This window comes from Syngnathus leptorhynchus, chromosome 10 (genome assembly GCF_054491065.1).
Source record: "Syngnathus leptorhynchus isolate UIUO chromosome 10, UIUO_Slep, whole genome shotgun sequence".
NCBI classification, from domain to species: domain Eukaryota; kingdom Metazoa; phylum Chordata; class Actinopteri; order Syngnathiformes; family Syngnathidae; genus Syngnathus; species Syngnathus leptorhynchus.
In genome coordinates this window covers 8350112-8369712 of record NC_141204.1, presented here as the reverse complement: position 1 = coordinate 8369712, position 19601 = coordinate 8350112, and the positions used below count along the sequence as shown (strand labels likewise).

Below are 19601 nucleotides of genomic sequence, written 5' to 3'. Positions count from 1 at the left end.
ATGACGTAGGCGGCGCTGAATCTCGTTTTAGAGTGGGACGTCTGTGATGATGAAAGAGTATTTGTACCACCACCTATAGCCACCAGATGGCAGACCATTACAAATTTGTGATTGCAAACCACTCAATTGTGATCAAGGTACATAAAAATTGCGAAATAAAAGAATTACAAATCAAAGAATGAGGTTGTAATGATACTCAGATAATTTGTACGATATTTACAATAAATAACTAGAGCCACAGTTAAACAACGGCAGCCCTTATGCTGGTCTTTATGATGCTACTTATGGTGATAGAGCTTTTTAGGTGGTGTATTGCTGTAGTACAAAAAAAGGGAAGTAAAAAATAAATATTGATTTCAATTGCCCAAATCGACGCATATTGCCCATATATTTACAGAGGTGACGTTGAAATTACAAAACCAGACAAACGTTTCTTTCCAGTCAATTTTAATTAACACAGTTAAAATGGAGAAAGAAAAGAAAGCCCATTTAATCCCACAAAGCGCAATCAAAATGCTCCGACATTAGAGCTGAGAACACGTATTGCTTTTCCCCAAAAATATTCCAAGTCAGTTCAAGGATAAACGCCTAAAAATACAAAAAAGAATTTCTGCGTATTAAAATCTTGGGAAATGTAGTCTTTGATATCAACCGGATATGACGACAGAAATGCGTCGGTCGGCTGGGTGTCGTCTGCCCTTGTGCTGCACTGTAGTTGGATGAATCAGTCGACGTTGAACGGTCTTTTGGGAAAGAACTGAGCCTTTGTAATAGAACGCTAACTTTAGCTAGGCTGCTAGCTGCTTGTCATATTTAACGATTCCGTTTGCCGAAGAGAATTGTTCGAGTGCCAACGCGTTATTCCCCGGCCTTAACATATTAAGATCGGTTCATGCTAACGTTTCTTTGAAGAGAGGCGATCTTAACTTGGGATAAATGGCTACTGAGCCTGTCATCAACTTGTGACTCTCTTATTTAGTCACATCGTGGTCCAACAACTGGACAAGCTAGCGCAGAAATCGTTTTATTTATTGATGTCATATAGCTACCACAACAACTAAGTAATATCCATTTAAACTTGTCGTTTCGTATTTGATAATATGAACGAGGCACAGTTGGATGGATTGGGATTTCTTCCTCAAAAGGACATCGTATATAACAAACTTCTGCCTTATGCGGATAGGCTCGATGAAGAATCGAATGATATTTTAAGTAAAATTAAGGGGAACTTGGCCCGGGCTGTTCAGTTCAGAGAAATATGGCCCGGTGTGCTCTTTTGGACAAGGAAACTTTCCACGTGAGTATTAAAAAAAAAAAAAGATCTCCTCTGATTATCTTTTTCCCCAATAGTGAGACCAAAAAGTGAGCTAGAAACAATTGCTAACCTTGTTCCCCCCCCCCCCCCCCCCCTAATACGTCAACAAGTACAGTTACGAAAGTTATGCTAATACCTTGAGGTTCTTAGAATACAGATTTGCTGGATATTGTGTAACAAGTATCGGGAAAGAAAACTGTTTTTAAATGAGTGGATGCGTAGTTATGTGTCAATATGATCGTTTTGGTTTGTGTTTGCTCCAGCTGCATAATTTATCTAATTTTGTATGAAATTATTTATTGGGGCATTGAAGAATTTCATTGATTGTCATTTTTGTGCCAAAAGTTTGAAAATTACAGAACCTACAACCCAAGAAATTGAAATATATTATTGTTTATTATCTATCTATGTAAGTTATTAACATAACATTAATATTAATTTTGATGTCGGGTCTCCACTCTTTTCAACATGTGTTATTTGTTTACTTAGTAATGAATCACATGATGCTGGCATCTTTCAACATGACATTGGATTATTTCGAGTGCTGTTTCAATTTGTACTTTGTTGCTGGGCTGATTAATCCGTTTCTGTCCCCATGTTGGCACATTGCTCTAGCCCAGAGTGAAGCACTACCGGCTCAGAGAGATGGAAAGTTCACAATGGGGTTTGACCCAGATTCTGCTCGCTGCTATTAAGGCATACAAGTGGTGATACAACCATTTCAAAACAGTCAATTTTCACACCTCCGTAGGCATTTTATGGGACTCAAAGTCACATTTATGAAACAAGCGATTCAAAAAAATAGATGAAAGGGCTATCTGTGCAATGACTTGTTTTTGTTAAACTGAAAATCATAACAATATGATGTTTATTATCCAATGTAGGTATTTACGACTATATGGCCGGAAGTTCAGCAAAGAAGACCACGTGCTATTTATCAAATTGCTCTATGAGCTAGTTACCATCCCTCGCCTAGAGATCAGCATGATGCAAGGCCTGGCGCGTCTTCTCATCAACCTGCTCAAGTAAGAGTTACATGGTCTGAAGTAGCAAACACATCAGCCTGACTCTGTGTCTTGTCCTTCTAAGGAAAAAGGAGCTTCTCTCAAGGGAGGACCTGGAATTGCCTTGGAGACCTCTGTATGAACTGCATTACAGGATTCTTTTCTCCAAGACGGAGCATCTGGGACTCAATTGGTTTCCCAAGTAGGCTTTTGTTACTGCTTATGCTGTGACGTGAACTAAAACACACTGCCAACTGACTTCACCTTTATTTGACACATTTCAGGATCTCCATTTGCTTTTGCAGATACCACTTATGGCTATAGCTCACCTGCCAACTATTGCCTGAATGATAGTATAACCTCAAAACTTGAACACTCAATTTTTTTGGACTAAGCTATTTTCTACTGAACACTGTATCTTGGACTGAAATGCATTTGCAAAAAAAGTAAACATAATTGTCTACCGTTCGCTAAGCCTGTGTGACTAGATTCACTGATGCTGGTTTGACCTCATGTTTTTGTCATACTTAGGCTGGTTAGTTTGAGCAAATATTTTGGGCGCTTCCAAATTGGATGACCTTTGTTTGGGGTGTTCATGTTTGGAGGTGGTGACACCGTTGTACTGTATGTGCTTTCTCTTTGTACGTCTGCCTACATTCCCTCAAAAACTGTCTGGCTATGTAGCCTTTTCCAAGTCACACCATACTGCTATGCACAATTCTTAATTCTAAACTCAGTTGTGTTCTGATCCAGCTTGATTTGTAAAAGTTGGCATGCGCAAAAACGAGCACAAATTTGATTGGGTCTGGAAAATTATTAGTATTGTTGCGCACTCAGGATAATTATGTGCAAATAGATTAGTAAGTGAATTGAGGGGGGGGGGGCACTGGGGAGAATTTGTAAACACAATGTTTCAACATCATCTACTGAGCGATGCAATTTTATAGCTTCTGATCGATCTAAGCTTTGGATTCAATTTAAGGGCTGACTTGGAGCCAGTCACAAGTAGTCATCATGCCATATTGCCAGTGATAAGAAGTCATTTGAACTGTACATTTTTTACTGTCATGTCATTTCACCATACCGTTTCAATTGGGGCTGCCCTCTTCCAGAGCAGTTTTTGTTGTTATGCTGTGACCTATCCCAAGTTTTAAATGCAGTGTTACTCAGGATGTGCAGATACGTCCAGTGCACATGCATTTGGGGCAAGTGAAACAAACAAAACATGGCTTTTTATGGGGTAGTTAGCTTCCCTCAAAGGACGTATTGTCAAACTTATTTCACTCATACAGAGCTCTTCCAAAAGTTCCACGATGAAAACCATTAAAGTTAGCCTAAGTGCAAAACCCTCTTAAATATTTAATAATCCAGATGCATGAGTGAGCACACACCTCAGTTGCCACTTTTTGGAATCTTCGTAAAAGATCACAATCGTTAAAGGCCATGCACAGTAATTCGACCAACAGCATGTGCAATCTGTTGAAATCAAACCAGATGTTTAAGTCATAATATTACATTATATTTTAATTGCTTTTACAATGACATGCACATCTCACGCAACTTTTGGGAGGCATTACAATGTCTCTCATCCATTGTGTTCTTAACCCAAGATGCTCTTGTATGGTGCTAAGGGAACGTTGTGTGTTTCTGACGCTTTGCAAGCATATTTGTTATCACCGCCGATGTGAACTGGCTGCTTTGGCTGACAAGCCAGCTCACCTTTTTCAAACTGACACAAATGCACGAATATACTAGTCATATACAGTATTCATATTCTGCGTGATTGACTCTTTGCCTGGTGCTGAGTGTGTTCTTTGTCCCCTTTTCACATTCAGTTCTCCAAGGCCCCGTTCATCCGCTAAACTCATTATGATAAAATTGGTTCAGAGGTGGTAAGGACATCGTTCCTCTTTTGTGTTTTACTTTTTGAATTCAACCCCCCCCACCCCCACATTGCATGCGTCGACTGGAGAGCCCATGTGTAACTTGGTATCAGAAGATAAATCAATGTTAACATTTCAATCATACGCATTAGAAGACAGTCACACTGCAAGCTAACATTATTTCCCCTTCCACCATTCTCATTGAGATCATTCTTAAAATTCCTCTTCCTTCCAAAACCCGTAATGACGGCTTATCCTACTGGCATATGGACAGCATTGTGAGCATACTAGTCAAATGCATCACTGCTCAGTAGTTCAACTGGAATTAGAGCAACATGAACTCCTGTCACGTTTCTTCCCGACCTGGAATGCGTCCGGGGAAACGTGAAGGTTCATTCCTAACCTATTAGGGAATCGGGTTCTCCTTCCTTGAGTCTCTAGGGACGATAAATATTCCCCTTATTACTGGGTCATGATTGACGCATGTCTATTTATTTTGTTAACTTAAATTTAGGGAAGACTACTACAGTACAAGTGTGAGAGCACAAAAAAGCTTTGAGCGATCGAAATTGAGATGTGTTGTGCAGTTGGTGATTGGGTTTGGCAGGCCATTTCCAACAAGGCATGGCTTCAGCGTGCATGTGAGCACAGTTGTAGGATTGTGGGCGAGGCCACTCTAAAGCTCTGGTTATATTGGTCTAGAGCTTTCAACACTCTTATATGACTCCGTATTCTTGTTTTTACTTTGAATGCCAACTTTATCATGCCAGGAATGTGTAAAGTTATTAATACAAATACAAGTACCAATGCAAATACAGTACCACATCTTATAAGCAAGTGATATGATTTGTGTGTGTGTTAATTTTATTTTATTTTTTAGATGATTACAGCCACAATAGCATTCTCATAGTGTTAATAAATATTCAAACCTTTGCAAGGCTTCTGTATGCATGGGGTCAATCAATTCAAACGGCATTGCTGTGAAGGAATTATTTTTACATTTATGATTCTGCAATTTAAACATAACACCATTTTTTTGTGTTTTTATTTGTTACAGCTCCGTAGAAGGTGTGCTGAAGACACTAGTGAGAAACTGCAGGCCGTAAGTATACCTTGCTATTCGGATGCAGTCAATATAAAAAAAAAAAAAAGATGTTGCTGCAATTGTAAAATCCAAAGGTTTCTAAATCCAAACAATTTTAAATCGTTTTTATGAATGTGGCATTTGTATCTTGATTGGAGGCATTTTGTAATTTGCAGATGTCATGTGCTTACATTCTCAAAATATGAAAAAAAAAAAAGTAATGAACATAAATCATATATCACGTTAGGCATTTAAATTCCATGGAAACTGCTAGAAAGGGTCTTGAAGCTGATAGAACGATTGTGCTAGCTGGATCAACAATGAAGAAAAGGCTTCCTTAATGCCCCGGCATATTGCGGACTGCAAAAGACGAGCAGTATGATCCCAGTGTCCATAAATAAATTGCTCCTTGACTTTGTGACACCACAGTTATATGTGCACCCATCTTAGGCAAGCAGTAGGATGTCCCTCACTTCGCACTTAGTCAGATAATCCTATTATCTCATCTAATTCCATCTTGTGTGAGAGTTGCCTGTCACTGGGACGAGAGTGTAATTTGTGGTCAGATGGTACAGCAGTAGGAGGCAGGGCCAAGTGGCCTTTGGCTGCAAGTAGCTGTGTTTGCTGTTCCCCAAAGGAGGCTAGTGGCCTGACATAACCTGCCGAGTTTACACGCGCTTAATGAACCATAGAAAACCCCCGGTGGGATTATGGGTCCATTAGAACCACTGGATTGATGCTAATAGCCAGAATGTGCCAGGTGTGTGATTTATCATCTCCTCGCACATAGATTTTGAGGGCTGCAAGTTCCGAGGTCAGTTATTGCAATCGTTTGCCAATACATTATGCCCATTGTTCCAAACATGCTGGTTTGCAAAAATAAATTTGATCTCCAATTATGTTTCTAGTGGTATGTAAGAGAATGTTTGTTTGTTTTTCCAGATGAGGCTAAGATGCTCTTTTATAGAAAATGACTATGAATATATCACTCTCTGTATATACAGTTATTTTCCTGAGTCAGCAACCCAGGAGATGCTGGATGAGTGGAGACCGCTATTTTGTCCGTTTGATGTCACCATGCAGAGAGCTGTCTGCTACTTTGAACTCTTTCTACCCACAACTCTACCACCGGAGCTGCATCATAAGGGTTTTAAGTAAGTGTGCCTTAAATTGACACACATAACTTGGTTTCGCCATCGGGTTTGTAAGGTCAGTGAGTTTCCACCAGGCTCAGTGTTATTTTTATTTATTTTTTTGCACATAAAAACCAATTTGTGTCACAACAGACCACTTTTATTCATGGGGGAACATTTGATATGCAGAGTAGTGTTTCCCGATGAGGCGTTTATTTCAGAAAAAAAAAAAGCAAACCTGCTGCAATCAGACATACTAACTGTATATTTTATAAACTGCTAATGCTCAGTAATATTCGTCTTACCTTCACAATACTATACTTGCCAAGTATTCAAATGTTATGCACCACATTCATTTTCTGTATGTACCAAATTGATTTTCTTATAGGTTGTGGTTTGAAGAGTTGATCAACTTGTGGGTATCCGTTCAGAATCTTCCAAGTTGGGAATTGGTGAGCACTGTCTATTTGTTTTCATGGCCCGTAACAACAATGCCTGTTCTTGTCTTGCCTGAGTGTAAATGGACTCTTTTTTTGTAGAATCTGGTGAATCTCTTTGCTCGCTTGGCCAATGACAACATCGGATACATTGACTGGGATCCTTATATTCCGAAGGTACGTGTTTTGCATGTTTAGAGGTTTATGAATGTCTTCTCTCGTGCATCATGACATCGTGTTTGTGACTCAAGGTGTGTGTTTCACACCCACCGCTGCTTGTAGGAAACAAACTATCATGTTTCTTTGTTGATCCGGTTTGTCATAGATATAAAGTAACGAGTTATGTTCCTTGACTCTTCTATGGAAAAACACAAATAATAAACAAACTACAAAGTTTACTTTTACTAAATCACAAGTAAATTGTTTTATATGTATATAGTGGTTAATAAGTCAGCTTTACTCTTTCCACTTTTTAGATATTCACAAGAGTCCTGAGGAGCTTCAATCTTCCCGTGGGGACCAGCCAGATGATGTTCCCGCGATACTTGACCAATGCCTACGATATTGGGCACGTGGTGCTATGGATAGCATCTCTTCTGGTTAGTCCTTAGTTCAGGCATGGTGGCAACCTCAGTCAAAATATCCACAAGAAAAGACCGTGTCATCACTTACTGTCAATTTCAGGGTGGACCAAGTAAACAAGCTCAAGCCCAACTTACTGGCCTTTTCAACAGCATCACATCTTTCTTTCACCCATCAAATCATGGCCGCTGGTTGGTGAGTGCCTTTTTTTCCCTATTTTTGCTTCTTTTGACAGACTTTTTAAAAACATATGCGCTCTATTGTGCCACATCATCTGGAAAGTCAGTAAATTATAGTTTTGTTTCAGAGACACTGTGCACTCGGGTGTGTATCATCAACTTCCAGTCTTTGGTTGACATGTTGATATTTTGGGCTGTCATTCTTTCCAACTTGTGTCAGCAATATGAACTGCGTCAGACTGAAGGGCTAACACACTCGTCATTGCCTCTTGAATCCCATTTGCTGTCTAGCTTTGCGTGTCTAGTGCAGAAATAACAAGAAAACATGTGAGTGAGATAGCTGCAATAGTATTAAATGTCCGCATGAGCAGGCGCACATGTCATTCTGTTTGAGGAAGCCCCTCTTGCCGACATGACACGACACAAGCGGCGACGTGCTACTTTTATTTTTAGAGAAGGGGGAGTTGTGTGGCACAGTGGGCCATTGTGGAAGGATGTCGCAATAAGGTTCTTAGGTTCAAACTTGGCCCTTGCTTTTCTCATGCACAATTATACTGATTGTTTTTCCATTTCAATGTTTTATGTAATTTGAGTAATTTTTTTCTTTTGTCGTCACTACAATATTTTATGCGATTTTAAAAGTGATCAAAGTGGCCTCCCATTTACAATTAGGTTCAACCTACAGATAACCTGTAACATGTGTCTGTGTTCTGTCTTACTCAGATGAAGCTCATGAAGTTGCTGCAGCGTCTTCCTGCCATTGTTGTTCGCCGGCTGCATCGAGAGCGCTACAAAAAGCCGTCGTGGCTAACACCCATCCCCAACACGCACAAGCTCACTGAGGACGATATCACACATTTTGTGGAGAGTATGATGCAGCCAGTTCTGCTGGCCATGTTCAGCAAAACAGGCAGTCTTGATGCCGCTCAGGCTCTGCAGAACCTCGCTCTGATGAGGCCCGAGTTGGTCATTCCTCCCGTTCTGGAGAGGTGAGTTTACAAATATTTGTTTCGAACTAGATGGTTGCATTTTCTAGCTGCCAGTTTTCCACATTGATCCAGAAACAGGCACACTCCTTGGAATTAATATTAAAGGCTAATTGTTGTCTTTTCTGTAGAACATACCCTGCACTGGAAACTCTAACAGAGCCCCACCAGCTGACAGCCACCCTCAGCTGCATGATCGGTGTCGCACGGAGTTTAGTGTCTGGTGGGAAGTACCTTCCGGAGGGGCCGACTCACATGTTGCCCCTACTCATGAGGTCCTTGCCTGGAGTTGATCCAAATGACTTCAGCAAGTGCATGGTGGGATTCTTTGCTTCGCAATTTTTCAAACACTTCTGATATTGTTATAAATGAATAAATGTTCATATATTATTACTCCATATATGATATTGTTATTAATGAACAAATGTTCATATATTACTCCCCCACACAGATCACCTTCCAGTTTATTGCAACATTTGTGACTCTTGTGCCTTTGGTGGACTGTTCGTCTGCGCTACATGAAAGAACAGACCTGACAGAGGTGAATTGCTGTTCACTCAGTTTTGTCACTTTGAGTAATACAGCATAAGTACTCGTATTGATTTGTTTTGAACTTTGCCTAACTAAGGTGGAAAGGGAAATGTGCTCAGCCTCTGCCGAATTTGAAGACTTTGTGCTTCAATTTATGGACAGGTACGCTAAAAAATGATGTTGAATGAATGTTTGAATTGTGATATTGGCTAATAATGTTTGCTGACTATAACATTGCTACAGTTACAATATAAATATTAATCTAACATCAATATATTTGTAAACCAATGTGCATGATTACATTTTCATTGTGTAAGTAAATAATTTTGAAAATGAAACATTGAAGGAAGAGCTTCTCTGTTGCTTTCTAGTTTGAAGTTACATGACTGCAAATTGATTTATTTTGCTTCTCTGAGCAAGCTGCTTTGTTCCACTATTCTAAAAAGGTATTTGCATATTTGATCATATTTGCAGGTGCTTTGCTTTGATCGACAGCAGCACACTAGAACAAACACGTGAGGAAACAGAAACTGAGAAAATGACCCACTTGGAGAGTTTGGTGGAGCTGGGCTTGTCTTCTACTTTCAGCACTATCCTCACTCAGTGCTCTTTGGACATCTTCATGGTACAAACAGGAGAAAATTTAGATGTCTGGAAACAAAGCTGTCACACTCAGTTACGATCATGTCTGTTATTGTACAGGTGGCTCTGGAAAAGGTTTTCAACTTTGCAACTACCAACATTTTTGAGACTCGTGTAGCTGGAAGGATGGTGGCGGACATGTGCCGGGCTGCTGCCAAAGTAACGCACAAATAATTAACAATAACAGTATTGTTTTCATAATCCTGTTAGCTTTAATATGACTGATATCCCCCAAATAATCCATTACCCTTAATTGATTGATCACCCAATGCATGAGTTAAGTAGTTATGTTGTAGCTTGCTGCTGAATCCACTTTTTTTTTTTCTTTCAGTGTCACCCTGCAGAGTCTCTTAAAATGTTTGTGCCTCACTGCTGCAGTCAAATACAACAAATTGCTGCCAGTAAGTGCACCGCTGGCCCAAATGAAGGAGTTCCTCGCAAGGTTTTATACTTGACTGATGTACACTTTGATTTCATTAAAACAGATGAGGAAGTGTTACATGAAGAGGAACTTGACAAGGAGTTTTTATGGAATCTTCAGCTTCTGTCTGAGGTGAACTAAGCTCCTTTGTTTTTTTGGGGGGGGTTTTTCCCTCCCTTCGTCATCATTGGCTCTTCTCTCCTTGTGCCCCTGACAGGTTACTCGAGTAGATGGTCAGAAGCTCCTGGCCTATTCCTCTGACTTGGTCCAGATTTTGCAGTTGACACTTCACCTCAAGTGTAAGCAGGGATACGTCCTAGCGTGCAACTTGCTGCATCACATCCTCCGCTCCACGGCCCTCATCTATCCGACGGAGTACTGCAGTGTGCCAAGTGGCTTCTGCCAACCAATCAAAGATTACCTACCCATCAAGGTGGTGACTCGTCGCTTAAAGCAGTTAAACTTGTATATATCTTTATGTATGCATGCACACACAGAGACACGTGCGTGAAGATAGGCAATACAGAGCTATATATATTTATGTATATATAGAGAAGCAAAATGGTTTTCTGCAGTTTGAGTCCAATTCCCCTCACCATGTAAAAGGCTCTGCTTTGTTTCTTGTTGGACGGGTCTTTGGTAGAAAGACGAAAGTCTCTCTTGCGGTTTTGACTCCTGTTGCCAGGGGTACTGCAGGTCTGAATGAGTGTTTTATGGCTGAGTCAGTCTTAAGTAAATCCAGTTTCTTTGAAATGCACTGCCCCGCTCTTGCGTAAAGATAGCCTGATAAAATGCTAAATTTGGGTATACCTGAAACATTGACACATTGTTTTCTCCCAGTTTATTTGATTTGATCTTGTTGTTCACTTAAACACATAAACTGTAATCAAAGGTGAGGAAAATATATCTTTTGTTGAAAACATTTTTGAAACTTTTGTTGTTTTAAATTGGCCCATGCAGGATTGGGGTCGTCCAGGTGACTTGTGGAACTTGAACATTCAGTGGCATGTGCCCAGTGCTGAAGAGACCACCTTTACCTTTTATTTACTGGACCTGATCCTTAAGCCAGAACTGAAGCGGCTTCAAAGTTTTGCAGAGGGACAGCAAGAAATGAGCAGGTAATGCCAGGTTTACAATTTTGGAATCAAAGTGCAACAGTGAAGTTAAGATTTCCTTCTTTCTTTTTGTTCTCTTCTCTGTACAGGGATGATGTCCTACAGAGTCTCACGATTCTTCAGCACTGCCTCTTGGGGGCTGGTGGTCTTATGCCTCCTTTGAAGGGAGAACCTATACCTGAATTGTGAGAAGTTTTTCTTTTTTGTTGGAAAACATTTAACATTGGTCTTTATTATGAAGTCATGATCTTGATGATTGCATTATATTTTCTTTGGGGGTTTCATCTTGTTGTAATTGTAGTTTTGTCATTGTTTTGCATTCAGCTCATTTTGATACATTAATGCTTCACAACTTTGTGCTTTTTGAAACAGGGTCCATAGTATGGTGAATCTAGATGAAACCACCCTGTATACTGGAACGAAGTATGGTATGTGCAAAACCTTCATTTCAGATAGTATATTTTAAATGAGAAATTGTTTCAGATAAAAGTCTGTATCTCCTACAATGTAATGTAATTTGATTTTGTTTTGCAGATGAGTCCAAAGAGAACTACAGAGTATCAATTTGTGATGTGATGAGACAGTTGCTTCGTAAGTATTGAGCCCATACTATGTCACTATTTCTTAGTCTCAATTGTTAACGTTGTTTTAACTGGGTTTTTTTTTTTCAGATTATATACTGGAACACTCTGAGGATGACACAAAGTCACTCTTCTCCATCATAAAGGTATATAGACCAGCAATCATGTTGTTTAAACACTGCAAACATTTTGACAAATATTTGAGTGTCATAGTTGGGCTCAACTTGTTGCACATCACCTGATTCCAAATCAAATAAGCGTAAATAATGTGATTTGGAGATAAAATGGAGAGTATTAGTAATCATATGCAAGCATTTTGAATTAATTTGTCACATTTAAGTAACATCTTATCCAACACAAGATGGTTGTTGTCTCGATTCTTTCAGATTATCAGTGATTTGCTGCACTTTAAAGGTTCCCACAAGCATGAGTTTGACTCTCGCTGGAAGAGCTTCAACCTTGTGAAAAAATCAATGGAAAACAGGGTGAGACGCTTAAATTGTGGTGACATCTGATTTGTACGGTTTAAATCCATGAAAATAAGGAACTCACTGTAAAACAATTTCAACTTTTTCTTTTTTTGCAGCTTCATGTCAGAAAACAGCATATTCGAGCTCTGCTCATAGATAGAGTCATGCTCCAGCATGAAGTAAGTTGGTCACATTTGCAAGTCACGTCATCGTGGTGGTGCATTTTTTTAACTTTGTGGATTATCAGATGCGCAAGCTGACGGTTGAAGGGTGCCAGTACAGGAGCATTCACCAAGAGCTGATGAGGGACCTCTTGCGGCTGTCCACAAGCACTTACAGCCAAGTGAGCACACTGCAAAGTCATTGTTTTATTTTCATTTGTCTGATTCACCATAGTCTTGTCTAATGTTTTATATTCGACTTTGCAGGTACGTAGTAAAGCCCAAAGCGCATTGTTCACTGCACTTGGCACATACAATTTCTGCTGTCGAGATGTGATCCCCCACGTCCTTGAGTTTCTCAACCCCGACAACAGTAGCGTCACACAGCAGCAATTCAAAGTATGACATTCCTTAGCTATTATGGTTCCCTATCATGTCTATTTTTGATTTGTATCAGAGTAGGTGTTAGATGCTGCCACATAATTGCCACTGCCTTTCCAGGGTGCCTTGTATTGTCTCCTCGGAAATCACAGTGGCGTGTGCCTGGCCAATTTGCATGACTGGGAGTGCATTGCCCTGACATGGCCTGCTATTGTTCGATCTGGCCTCAGTTCGGCCATGTCTTTGGAGAAGCCCTCCATAGTGCGGCTTTTTGACGACCTTGCGGACAAAATCCATCGACAGTATGAGACCATCGGCATCGACTTCTCTGTAAGAGTTACTCAATAAAAATCTGAATATATGTTTGATTTTGGTGTACAAAACAGAACCCGGCAAATAAAATTGAAGATATTTACTTTTGACTATTGTTCCCTTTCATCATTCAGATTCCTGAAGAGGTCTGTGCTGTGGCTAAACAACTTATGGTCACTGGAAATCCCCTTCCTAAAGAGCCTGTTCCTTCAGAAGAAGAAACACTAAGAGGTGTTAGGAAACAGGAAGACAAGAATTTGGAGTCTGGCGAGTAAGTTGCTTCTAATGATATATCTGCTTTTGTATTATATTTTTGGGTGGTAGTATTAATTTGATTTATTTCTACCTGTTTTAGGAAGTACCAACAACTCATTGGTGATTTATTGAGTTGCCTTGACCACAGAAACTTGTAGGTTACTTTGATATTCCCCACATTCCAGTTCAGTGTTCAATCTTTATTTCATTTTTGAATGTTACAGGCCTTGGAAATTTGAACATATCGCTATTGGCTTCTTGTCATTGCTCTTGAGAGATGACCACCAACTCCCGCCAGCAGCTGTTTTGTTCTTCGTCAAAACCCTCAACCACGACTCCCTCTACGTCCGCAAGGTAAGTGGGCCTTGTCCACGTCTCACGACCGCGCACAAATTATGGTCAGACATTAATGGATGAAATGTTTTATTTCCTCCAATAGGTGGCGATATCAGCTGTGGCAGGCATCATGAAACAAATAAAACGGCCTCATAAAAAAGTCCCAGTCAGCCCATCTGAGCTTTGTAAGCAGCACTAAGTTTTGCCCATTCATATTGTTGGATTTTCAAAACTTTTTTTTTATTTTTTTAAATCAAACAAATTGGAAAATGTTTTTTTGGTGTTTGTAAAAGGCACACTCGATGAGATGAGTGGTGGTATAGTGGCCGGTGACCGCCCAGACAACAAGTGGCTGCAGTATAATAGCAAGAGCCTGCCAAGGACTCAGCAGGACTGGGATCTCTGTGTCTTTGTGGAAAAGACTCATTGGGGTTACTACAGTTGGCCAAGGTTCATCTTTGAAACTTTTCCATTTTTTTGTATTCTTCGTGGAACTGGCTTTGTTGTATTTAGTTTTATTTTTGGTCACATTATTTTCTAGGAAACTGATGATGTATGCTCCTGTGAAAGAGCAGCCCAAACAGAACCGAACAAGAGAGGAAATGACAGAGGTTTGTGTGGATTAATAAATATAATTATATATTTCTTTTTTTAAACCCCATTTTATTCATCTTTTCTTTTTTTCAGCCGGAGCAGATCATCTACGACCATTTCTCAGACCCAGTATTTATCAATCAGTTCATTGAGTTTCTCTCTCTCGAGGATCGAAAGGGCAAAGACAAATTTAGTACACGAAGATTCTGTTTGTTCAAGGTGAGCATGATTCTTTGGTGCTTTCAGTTTTAAGAAAGAGATTATGAAACCCACTTTGTCCTTTCTGTTTCCAGGGTTTGTTCCGCAATTTTGGCGATACCTTCCTACCTCTGCTGCAGCCTCACATGGAGCGCTTGGTAGCAGACACCCATGAGAGTAAGCAGCGTTGTGTTGCAGAGATCATATCTGGCCTAATCAGAGGATGCAAACACTGGAGTTACTCCAAGGTGCAGTTTTACTCAGGGTCCATACTTTTCTGTTTCTTGAACTTCTGCTGCACAACATTGTTTGGATTGAACTTTAATTTAAATGCTAAATTTGCAGGTTGAAAGCCTTTGGGACGTGTTGTGTCCACTCATTCGTACAGCCTTGTCCAACATCACCGTAGAAACATATGCAGACTGGGGCACCTGCATCGCAACAGCCTGCGTAAGAATTCCTACTCTGTGTTTATTACAACATTTTTTTTTTTAAATAAATATATCTGTGATTCATCTCTGTTCTTTCTCATCTACAGGAGAGTAGAGACCCTCGCAAACTTCACTGGCTGTTTGAGATGCTCATGGAGTCTCCAGTCAATGGGGAGGGCGGCTCATTTGTTGATGCTTGGTAAAAAAGATTGACTGCTCTAAACAAAATACAGATTTTTGTTTTGTAGTAATATATTTTACCTCCACTCCAGTCGACTCTACGTGCTGCAGGGAGGCCTCGCTCAGCAGGAGTGGCGTGTGCCAGAGCTCCTCCACAGATTGTTGCAATACCTGGAGCCCAAACTGACTCAGGTTTACAAGAATGTACGAGAGCGGATTGGAAGGTGAGCATTCTTAAAATGGTTTCTTATCATACCTGCTCTGTTGTTTTGTCACTTTATCAATGTATGAACTTAGTGGCCGTCACTTTCCTTCTCTTTTTTTTTAACATATATTTTATGTCATTTTTTTAACCTGAAATTGTTATTTTTAAAGTAAGGATAAATATAATCTTCTTGAAAGATTAAAAAAAATAATAACTTGGATCTGACCTTTGAAATGGTGCATTAACCGTGCATTTTCTCTTCACCTCCCTTCAGCGTGTTGACCTACATCTTCATGATAGATGTCAACCTGCCTTACACTCAGCCAACCACCTCACCTCGCATCTCAGACTTCACCGATAGAATTTTGTTACAGTTAAAGCCACTCACCGAGGGTGATGAGGAGATCCAGAACCATGTGGTTGAGGAGAATGAAGTGGGGGAGCAGGATGAGAGAACACAAGCCATCAAACTTCTCAAAACAGGTGTGTGAAGGTTTAGTGACCCATGTAAAACAATTTACATCACTAACTTCCTCCCCATTCACTTGTTTGTAGTGTTAAAGTGGCTAATTGCAAGTGCCGGCCGCTCCTACTCGACTGCTGTCCCGGACCATCTGCGCTTGTTGCCTCTACTCTTCAAGGTGGCTTCTTCTCTTATATGCTATATCCACCTAAATGAGCTCCAACTGACCAATTCTAACATTTCTGTGTGTGGTTTCAGATTGCTCCAGTTGAGAATGATGACAGTTATGATGAGCTGAAGAGGGATGCAAAGACCTGCTTGTCTCTCATGTCCCAGGGGCTCCTCTACACAGAGCAGATCCCCATGGTGCTCAGTGCCCTGCAAGAGGTAACTAGATTTTCCCAATTTATTATTTTATTTTCCTAATCAGCAAAATTAGTTTGAGGAATACTAGTGGAAGTATATTCATTGTATGTACTATAGCGATTTTTGTTTTTAAGAGGACACATTTATTTGTTCAGATTATTACAATGTAGCTGTCTGATAGAAAACTTTATGTCCAAACGTGCTCAATTCATATTTTCCTGGGGATTTACGCTATAGTGCTGGTAGTATTTTGGAAATTCATTTGATTCGTTTTTCCCACCACTAGTACAAAGCTGTGCCTGAGTGGAAACACGGCTAAAGAAAACTACCTGGATAGTGAATGAAATGAAAAGTAGACAATTGACGCAGCAATAGCTATAACTAAGGAATAACAGCCAGTACCATATTTAAAAGCATGGTATTAGATAACATCTATGAATGCAGCTGTCATCAGTATATATCTATAATAACAACCGCTAAATCATGCACTTTGTTCCACGAGTGCGACAAAAGCTATTATTGACGTGATGACGCCGTCGTGTGTTCACAGATTGCAGGCAGCAGCTCCTGGCACGCACGCTACACAGTGCTGACGTACCTCCAGATCATGGCGTTTTACAACCTCTTCACCTTCATGAGTGACCATAAAGCAGTGAATGACGTACGGGCACTGGTTATAAGACTGCTGGAGGATGAGCAGCTGGAGGTAAAAAAAAAACAAAAAACATTCACACTACTGCAAGTCAAACAAAAAATGGTTCATGCTAATCTGCCATCATAAGACTGTCAGTCAGGAGATTACATTAAATACACGCTTGTTTGGGTTGGTGGCCTCTTGTCATCTTTTAGCTCCACAGTAGTGATTCAGCAATCACCTCCTAGCTCTCCACTCGCATCCCCCCACATCCCTCCCTCTGTTCCTCTAACTGTTGCTATGGAAACCACAGGCTGCAGTAATCTGTTGCTATGGAGATAACTTTCAGATTGAAAGAGGAAGAGGAATAGAGTAGAGACAAAGAGTGGGGGGTAGCTGGAAGTCATTTTTGTTAGTCTCCTGCATTATACGATATGATGGCTTTGTAGATTAGCTTGTCCAAATTGGTGATCAATAGTAATTGCATGGTTTTTTAATTGATCTTCATCACTGATTTAAGATATACAAATATCATGAGCCCAATAGGTTTACACTTAAACGCAAAGTAAAAAGGTTGAGTGTGTCATTGGCCACGAACTGTTATTCATTGTATTTTTCTAAGTAAGCATCCATCTTGTTTCAAATTTAATTACATGGTGTAAGTGTTCCAAATGTATCGACGTCCTCTGCAGGTGAGAGAAATGGCTGCCACCACACTCAGTGGCTTCCTCCAGTGCAATTTCTTGCACATGGATGCCCCCATGCAAGCTCACTTTGAGGCCCTGTGCAAAACCTGCCTGCCCAAAAAGAGAAAGAGGGGTGTCGAATCAATAGTGGACACTATACCTTCTGGAGGTGAGTCATGAATGTCTTTTGGGAGTGCCTCTCTCCTCAGCCAAAACATCAACCATGTCGATTTGAAATTCAAATCAATTTGAGTTCCGAGCTTGTTTTCGCAGACCTGGTGCGGCGCCATGCCGGTGTTCTCGGGCTGAGCGCTTGCATCCTCTCCAGCCCTTATGATGTGCCCACCTGGATGCCCCAGCTATTAATGGACCTCAGTGCCCACCTCAATGATACCCAACCCATTGAAGTATGTCCTGTATGTCAATTAATTAAATGAACTGTAATGTTGCAACCTGAATGTGTTTGCCTCCAGATGACTGTGAAGAAAACCCTGTCCAACTTTCGGAGGACGCATCACGACAACTGGCAGGAGCATAAGCAGCAATTCACAGATGACCAGTTGTTGGTGCTTACTGACCTACTGGTGTCCCCTTGCTACTATGCCTAAAAGCTGGTAATTGGGAAGCCCAATCAAAGCAAGATTCTTTTCGGGAGACAATAATTTCACCCGTTTCTTCTTTTGTATACTTGACTTTTGTGTTGTTGTTTTTTTCTCTTTTGCTTGGATTTCCCAGCCTGCATGGAGGAGGTGGCTGCAGTTCCAAGACATCCAGAAGTGGCACACAAAATTATTTGAAATGTTGTGTAATATCTATGTAGCTCATTTACATTTCTTCTATACTTAATATTTAAGGATAAATCATGGCAGGGATGAATGACCTGCAGTGTGTAACATTTCTGTACAGTTTTTTTTTTTTTTTTTTTTAGTTGTTTGATTGCGTTTGTGCACGCTTAAAAAGGTGTGGAGTGTCAGACACATTTCTCAGGATTACATCCCAAGAATCAACTCTGAGCCAACACGATGTCCAGGCGTAGGACATGTTTTAGCGTTTTCCTCAATTGAAGCGTTTGTTTGGAAGTGTTTGTTGTGACCTGCAGAAAGTTGTCTATGGAACTCTTTGGATTAAGGCTGTCAACACCAGTTTGTGTGGGTGTTTGCTCAAGATAAGAAAGTTAGGCATTGTGTGTTTGTGTGTTTATCATGCTTCAGCAAATATGCACAGACATATTTATTTATTTATAAGTTCTTGAAGTGCTGCATTTATTATTTTCCCTAGGAAGTGTTTCTGCAGATTAAGTAGGTGGGCTTTATCTTTTTTTTTTTTTTTTTAAATATATTATTTTGGGGGCAAGCATTAGAGCCTATTTTCATCTACTGGTACTCTTGCAAAGAAAAGGGAGAGAGTGCACTCCCCAATGCGGTGCTTTGTTTTGTGAAGACCTGAGCGATTCAAGGTTCTCCAGTGCATAAGGCCATCCACTATACCAATCCATAATTTCAATTCATCATTTCCCCTGTCCTGGAACTTGCAGAAATATTTTGCTCATCAATTTCATTTGACGACTTGAAGAGTCCAAACATTGAAACATTTAGTACCTCACCTTTGTATAGTGTAGTGCCAAAATTGCAATGACCCTATTGTATGATATTATGTATGAATAAATTGTTTATAAACTATCTGCATGCATGCATTGTGGTGAGCTCACCTGTGTGCAAAATTTGCTTCAGACTTTAAATTGGCCAGAGGTGCGAATCTAAGTAGGTTTATTTTGATATTCGTATTCTAGAGCAGGTTATAAATAGGTATTTAGTATCGCTAATATTCCAATATATGCGAGAAGACAACTAAAATATTATTATATATTAATATATTTATAAATTCAATCAAATAAAATTCAGCACGAATTTATTTTTCAATGCACTAGTAACTAGTACAATGAAAAATAAATTCTAGTGACCAGTTGAATGCAGCGCCTCAATTGCTCTGTTCGCATGCGTCGCTGTGACTTCATGCTCGTTTTTTTTTTTTTTTTT

General features: G+C 40.1%; 1 protein-coding gene across 1 annotated transcript; it reads left to right on the top strand.

The window, feature by feature from the left end:
- The first annotated feature begins 726 nt into the window (after nucleotides 1-726).
- On the top strand, nucleotides 727-19319 carry psme4a (proteasome activator subunit 4a). Its single transcript, XM_085922224.1, has 47 exons — nucleotides 727-1297; nucleotides 2200-2340; nucleotides 2405-2521; nucleotides 5260-5304; nucleotides 6291-6440; nucleotides 6808-6871; nucleotides 6959-7033; nucleotides 7333-7455; nucleotides 7541-7633; nucleotides 8341-8606; nucleotides 8735-8921; nucleotides 9055-9144; nucleotides 9232-9296; nucleotides 9609-9759; nucleotides 9837-9935; nucleotides 10108-10177; nucleotides 10262-10329; nucleotides 10415-10630; nucleotides 11158-11315; nucleotides 11402-11497; nucleotides 11685-11740; nucleotides 11847-11903; nucleotides 11984-12039; nucleotides 12280-12378; nucleotides 12480-12542; nucleotides 12611-12706; nucleotides 12792-12923; nucleotides 13026-13235; nucleotides 13352-13488; nucleotides 13573-13626; nucleotides 13697-13826; nucleotides 13912-13993; nucleotides 14102-14258; nucleotides 14350-14419; nucleotides 14496-14621; nucleotides 14696-14848; nucleotides 14946-15050; nucleotides 15139-15230; nucleotides 15304-15435; nucleotides 15691-15899; nucleotides 15972-16057; nucleotides 16138-16266; nucleotides 16796-16951; nucleotides 17572-17734; nucleotides 17839-17972; nucleotides 18039-18179; nucleotides 18301-19319. Exons 1-46 carry the CDS (start codon nucleotides 1101-1103, stop codon nucleotides 18171-18173), a joined length of 5490 nt encoding a protein of 1829 aa, XP_085778350.1. The 5' UTR covers nucleotides 727-1100; the 3' UTR covers nucleotides 18174-18179; nucleotides 18301-19319.
- The last annotated feature ends 282 nt before the right edge of the window (nucleotides 19320-19601 follow it).